This window comes from Belonocnema kinseyi, chromosome 2, assembly GCF_010883055.1.
Source record: "Belonocnema kinseyi isolate 2016_QV_RU_SX_M_011 chromosome 2, B_treatae_v1, whole genome shotgun sequence".
Classification (NCBI taxonomy): domain Eukaryota; kingdom Metazoa; phylum Arthropoda; class Insecta; order Hymenoptera; family Cynipidae; genus Belonocnema; species Belonocnema kinseyi.
In genome coordinates, this window is record NC_046658.1 from 75,219,031 (window position 1) to 75,226,435 (window position 7,405).

Below are 7,405 nucleotides of genomic sequence, written 5' to 3' on the forward strand. Positions count from 1 at the left end.
AATGGTTAGAATGTGTGAATGAGACCCTACTTAGAAGAGACATAAGAAGTCACAGAAACACGAGAGCCTGCATGAAAAAATGCATGGACATAAAATAAGCTACAGAAGTATGCCAGGACAGGAAAGTATGGCGGCAAATATTTAATAAAAAGAGTGTCAGTAGAGTGAATGACGCCTGAAACAAAGACCTTGGCTATTAATAGACCCAAGTGGGGAACCTTACACAACGACTTCGTGAGGTTCTTCGCTTGGGGTGATTGCTAGAGAGATTGATCAGCAACCTGGGTCGGAGCAGTGTTGCGGAACGAACGTGTTATTTACTTAAATAGCACGAGAATTCTGGATCAATCTGAAAAATCTCTATCCCTTCCACACACTACTCCTTTCCCCTGCCGAGTGAGTCACGCCTACAACGAAAGGGAAATGACTTAATGGTGTAATAATAATAATAATAAATTTCAAAGTTTTCTGTTTAAAAATATGTAGTTCAAATTACAAATCCTTCCCAATAATTAATAAGAATTCAAATTTAGAGGTATTCTACTGGCATTGCTTCAAAATAATTTCCAAATAAAAAACGTAATTGCCTATATTTTTTGTATTATATACCATTTAAAAAATTAGTTATATTTCAAAAAGAAAAACTTTTAAAGGCAGCAATTTGATTAAATACCATTCAAGAGTGTAAAATATTAAATTGGAATGATTCAAAATTAAATAAGCTTAGAATTTAACATTTTTTAAATAAATAAGTTGCAAATTTAACAATATTTGAATGTTAATAGGTCCAAGAATAAACAATGCTAAATAAAAACACTCATATTCTATTAAAATCAAAAATATCAAAGTTTTCTGGTGGTTTTCTCGTTGAAAGTTAAACTTTTTTGCTAAAAATTAAATTTTTGGTTGAAGATCCATGATTTTAATTTAAAATATATCTCTTTCATGAAAAAATAACTATTTTATGCAAAATTCTTCTTTTCTTTGGCTGAAAACGAATCTTTTTACTGAAAATTTAACTATTTCAGTTTAAAAATTAAATATTTTGTTGTATTTTTTCGTTTAAAATTAATTTATTTCTTTATCTAAGAATGCAAATATTGCAGTTGGATATTCCATTGTTTTAGTTAAAAATTCATCTTTTTGGTTGAAAAAGAATGTTTTCAAATAAAAATTTAACTATTTATTTTTTGACCGAAAAACTAATTTTTTTAGTTAAAAATTTGTATTTTTCGGTCAAAATAATTTTGTTTTTTGTTCAAAAGTCAATTGTTATAGTTAAAGATTCATAGTTTCAGTTGTAAATTTATTATTTTGTCCTTTAAAATCCATCTGTTCCAGTTGAAGATTCATCATTAAAGTTGAAAATGCATGCATTGAACTGGTTTTTTTAAAATCAAAATTCAAGCATTTCAGTTAGATATTCTACATTTTTGTTGAAAGTTCATCCTTTTGGTTGAAAGTAAAACTACTTGATTGAAAGTGAAATTTTGTTGTTAAAAATTAATGTTTTTTGTTTGAAACTAATCTATTTGAGTTGATGATTCATCATATTATTTGAAAATTCGTTCTTTTTTGTGTGACAAATTAATTTTTCTGAACCGAAAATTTTTTTATTCGATTTTCGGTTGAAAGCTGATCCTTTTCTGGTTCGAAATTCAACTATTTGGATGAAAATAAAAATTTGTTAGTTAAACGTTGAACTATTTGATTGAGGATTCATGTATTTGTTTACCTAAATATGCACTGAACTTTAAGGATTAGAAGATAAAGTAAAAATTGGTTTGAATTGTTCTCAAATTCATGGAGTTTAGGGACAAATTACAGAAATTATTAATTATGTTTTAGTATTATTCAATTATTTGATTAATCGAGATTAATATCTAAAAATATCTTTTAATATAATTTTTCAAAGATGTCTTAAATAAACAGATTAATTGAATCCCTAGAAACTAAGAAAAAAACATTATTATAATAAACTCGCGAACGAAATTGAGGGGCATGTTTTGATATCTTCCAATTACTATATCGATAAATTAAAAATAATTCATTTAAAAATTCAGCACAGTCTGAAAAAGTATCAAAATATAATGAGGCTTCGAAGACATAATGTCAAATTTATGAAGTAATTATATTTTATATAGAAACCAGCCCCGTAGCTCTCTGAAATGAAAGTGACGGAAATGTTGACCGCGGCCGAGTGCAGCGCTGGCTGTACTTTTAGGCCGGAAATTATTCAAATGCATGGGGAAAGTGTCATAAATGTAAAATTTTGGGCTTTTTTAATCATAAAAGCGGAGTTCTTAATTTTTTGCTTTATGATTAAGTTTTGAGGCTTTCAGACTGAAAATTTATCAAGCTTTTTTTAATGATGAAGAGGAATACTGTGGTATAAGTGTGTTGTTTTTGGATACAATACTGATTACAGGAATTTCTATGAGAGAATACAAGTTTATACAGAATTATTTTCCTACTTTTTAAATTAATATTCAAAAACAAATTATTGCAGTTGTTATAACAAAATTTAAAAACAGTTTAAAGTTAATACAATTGTTTTTAAAGATCGCAATATTTTTTTCCCTGAAAATAATTGACAAATAAGTTCTGCACAATAACACAAATTTTTAATTTCAACCAGATGACTAAAAATATGCAATTAAACGATTTTTTTAAACGCAAATTATTGGTAACATAAATTTTTTCTAATATTAATTAAATAATTCATTAAAGTTGTTATAAAAAAATTGTAAAATATTCTTAATTTGATACAAGTCTTTTTAAAGACTGCAATCTTTTTCGTTCACATTAAAAATAATTAGAAAATAAACATGCGCTATAAAAAAATTAATTTAAACGAGAGATAATGAGTATAATATGCAATTAAACTGTTTTTTAAAATCAAATTATTGGTAACATGAATTTTAAATAATATTAACAAAAGAATTTATTAAAGTTGTCATCAAAAAATTTAAAAGCTGTATCATTTTTGAAGGTATGTTTAACAAATACAGTTTTTTATTCTACAACTTCATCAATATTTATTTACTCTATGCATCTTATTCTTTACAATATAGAGAGTTAGAAATATTCGCAATATTTGTAACAATAGATAGATTTTATAGCATAATTAATTTTTATAAATGTCTTTTAATGAAAGAAAGTAAATTATTTTCTACCTATAAAAAGAAATATAAATGTTTATAGTTTAGTTTAATTAAGAGCGAGTTTTTATTTTTAATAATCATTATAAATGTTAAAAAAAAGAAAATTTAATTCAAATTGACAATTTTCACAGTTTAGAATATTTGCTTATATCATTGCTGATAATTGAATCTTCGTTTTGTAGAATTATTATTGGTATTCTGTGAAAAGTATATTCGTATTTAATAATGAAAATGTTTTTTCACTTCTTTTTAGTACTTATTAATTAATTGGACATTTAATGGACTAAACAATAGTTTTTTGAGAAATGTATGCAAAAAACATATTTTAACAATTAAAATAAATTAAATTAGTATTTTCCCCATGCTTTTAAATAATTGTCGGCCTAAAAGTACAGTCAGCGCCGCCACTCTGTCGCGTTCAAATCTAATGTCACATTTATTCTACAGAGGTCTTTATAGGAGAGCCACCCTCCTGATAGAGTTCTTAAATTCCCGATAATTTAGTTCAGGTTATATAACCGAGAATATGACGAAATTTAGGAAAATTTAAAAGAATTTAAGAGAATAAAAAATGTATGTTTTTTAACAATATTTTTATTGTTTAGGTTATATCAATTATTGAATATAAATTATTTTATAGCTCAGACATATTCAGGAATTTAAAATATGCAAAGCAGTAGTTTATTAATTATTTAACACTGTTAGACTGAAAATCTACCCTAAAAATTCAATTGTCTCATATCACTTAATAAACATCATGAAGTAGAATAAGAAGACCCCACTCCCGGAAAACTTAGACGCGTGACATTTTCAAAATTCTCTGATTTTTCGACTAATTTTTCATTTCAAATGATTAATATTCAAATACCAGTATTTTAATCTTATGATATTTTAACCATAGAATATTTTATAAGCGGAATAAAATAATGTTTCATATACAAATTTAAAATTTTTAAATGTATTAATTTATTTAAAAAAAATTGTTTACTTTAAAAGATAACTCTTTAACAAAATACTGGAATGTTCAACAAAATAATTGAATTTTTAACATAATAGTTGAATATTTAACCTAAAAAGACAAATTGCCAACGAAAAAGTGTCATAGTTTACATTTTAATAACAAAGGAATGAAATTTATACAACAAAAGAAAGGAATTTTTAAACGAAAAAGACGAATTTGAAACAAATAAAGATTTTTCACTAAAAAAAATAAATAAAAGTTTATCTAAATTATTGAACGAATTTTTAACTAAAAATTATCAATCATAAAAAATGGAAAAAGTTACAGTTTCTGTTAAAAAATGAATTTAAAAAAAAGAAGTATTTTCCACTAAGCAGTTACATTTTCAACTAAACACAAGCATTCAATAAAGAAAAATTTCACAATGAAGTTTAAATTTGACCCAAGTAGTTTAATTTTCAATTAAAAAAGATTTCATACAAAAAATGGAATTTCTTCTATAACAGATGAAGTTTCAAATCAAAAAGATTAATTTTCAAAAAAATAGTTGAATTTTCGGTTGAAAAAGATTTTAGTCGAGTTTTCACGATCAAAATATGAATTTTTTAACAAGAAATAATTTTCTACCAAAACCATTTTATTTTCAATCTAAAAAGACGAATTTTTAACCAAACAGGATGGCTTTTTAATACAGTTGTTGAATTCTCTAGCAAATAGTTGCATTTTTATCAAAAAAAAAATTAAATTTATCTTAAAGCAAAAGAATTTTTTATTACAAAAAAAGTTGAGTTTTCATCCAAAAAAGATTCCAGTTAACTCAGTAACATCACAAATTGAATTTTTGTAACAAAAAATAATTCAATTCTCCACCAAATAGTTGCATTTTTATACAAAAAAAATTGTTGCACTAAAAGAGATGAATTTGTAATAAGAAACACATTTTTTTTATAAGTGGAACTTTCATCCAGAAAATATTTCAGTTCATTTTTCTACACCAAAATATAAATTTGAAACAAAAAGTAAATTTTCTACGAAATAGTTAAGTTTTCAAGAAAATAGTATAATAGCTTAATTTCTAACCAAACAGTTACATTTTTATCAAAAAAAAAAAGATTTAATTTCTGCTAAAACAGGTAAACTTTAAAATAAAAAAGACAAAAAAAATAGTTGAATTTTCAACCGAAAAGTTAACAAACAAAAATCAATTTTCTATTAATTAAAATATATTCTGTGAGCATTTATGAGAATCTCAGAATTTATTTTAATTAATAGAAAATTTATTTTATAAGTTTTATAAATTTTATAAGTGGCAAATATCAGAAAAGGCTTCTTAATTTAGTCCGAATCTTTGATTCCGAGTCGATTGTTTGAAAAAATGTGAAATATTTTAATGGCTCCGTACCATAAAAAACTTATAGCTGGAAAAAATTTAAGATACCTGGAAAAAGCCTGGAATTGTCAGATAATTTTGTTTTTCAGGATTTGAGTAGACACCCTGATTAAATACAAAGACCACTGAAATATTTTCCAGGTCGGTTTTACCGTGCGATTTACGCGAGTCTTTGTGGTAACGTACAACAATTGCTTCCAATATCGATGTCATGGCAAGATGCATTGTGGGCCTACATGAAAGGCTTGTTAGACATAAAGGTAGAATCAGAAGTAAGAGGTTCCATGCCAAAAAGCTACACATCCATGCCTGAAGATTACTGGAAGGGTGAAGTGACACTTGAAGACATTTTCACAGAACTCCGAGCGTCGAAAAATCCCATAATTCGTAATCAAGCGGCTAAACCAGATCACCTCATCCAGAAGTACTTAATCCTCGATCAAATTCCACAGTTAATGGAAGAAATCGAGACAATGATTTACCTTGGCGTTTGTGACTCACAGTTGCTCAGATTTTTGGCGCATTTGGTTCTTTTCTTTCGACAGATAGGAAAATGTACCAACGACAAAATAGCAAATAAAGTGCTTCTAGCATATGTCAGAGTTCTCATCGAAATTGGCGATCCGATTCTAGTGGCCTATTATACTGCCACTCTGCCTCAGGAGGATCAGGTGACGAACTATGCTAGTTTTTTGGAGGCTGTAAAGGAGTACGATCAGCGGAAAAAGTGTCTCGCTGCTGCGGAAGAGGCCAATCTCAATGTTGAAGCGATTACAAAATTGGTCGTTGAGAATATTCGACAGAAGAATGTCGAATTGGAGTCTCTGGACTTGAAGGGAGAAATGACAGCGGCTGATTTGGAAAAGATCAATGCTTTGGATTGGGTCATTTTCTATCCGAGTCAGAGGGAAGAAGCTCTGTGGCAGGCCAATGCATTGCTGAGGTATTTTCTCTCGGGCGAAAAAATTGATGCAGCCAGGAAAACCTTCAATAAGGTACGTTTTTCAATTACAAATTTACGTTTTTAGTTTTTAGACGAGGGAATTGTTACTGACGGGCGGGGTGAAAAACTGCAAGACATGTGGTAATATACAGGATGGGAAAAAAGTATGGGAACCCCGGAAAATCTCAGAGGGTTGGTCATAAAAAACAATGGTTAATGTCAGGTTTTATGTAACTTTCAACGAGAAATCCAGTGATTACCTTGGATTTGACCTTGTAATTAACCTTCTTTTCTGACCACTTGTGATGCGCGATTTTCTTGCAAGCATAATTTGACTCTTATTTTACCTCTAAAGGTCACGTCGCCCTCGGACCGCAAGGCATATTTTAAAGTAAAATTTAACGCTCTTTCGATTGCCGATATCAAAAGTATGGATTCCCATTTAAAAAAATTTGACCTTGAAATGATCTTGCAGGTGAGGTACAAGGTCAAATCCAAGGTCATCACTGGACTCCTCGTTGAAAGTTACATAAGAGCTGACCTTAAGAATTTTTTTTATGGCCAACCCTCTGAGATGTTTCGGGGTTCCCATACTTTTTCCTCACCCTGTATTTACTTAGCACAATTTTATCTTTTCATTCTACGTCTTCCTGTCCTTTTGTTTGGATCACTCTGGGCTTCGCAGATCCTAAGCTTTTTCGCCTTTTTATATACCTGAAAAATCTGGCAATGGCAGGGAATTTTTTTTAAAGTCAGAGAATTTTTTCGCGAGCGAGCTTAATTTTTAAAAAATTTCAATATACGAGGGTGGATTGATAAGTTTCCGGCCTGACCAAGAAAAACATTGTTTTTAAGAATTTTTTTTTTTATTTCTCAACATAATCTCCTCCAAGGCTGATACATTTCTCATAGCGGTGTTCTAGTCTAGTAATGCCATCTCTATAGAA

The 7,405-nt window shown here is 28.3% G+C and overlaps 1 protein-coding gene across 1 annotated transcript in view; it reads right to left on the bottom strand.

Annotated features, from left to right (window-relative positions):
- The window catches only part of LOC117182726 (nuclear pore complex protein Nup107), a 24,415-nt gene that overhangs the window by 4,589 nt on the left and 12,421 nt on the right, over nt 1-7,405 (bottom strand). The window contains exon 4 of the mRNA XM_033375831.1: nt 6,229-6,500. Within this exon, the coding sequence (XP_033231722.1) occupies nt 6,229-6,500 (272 nt within the window). The remainder of the gene's footprint in view (nt 1-6,228; nt 6,501-7,405) is intronic.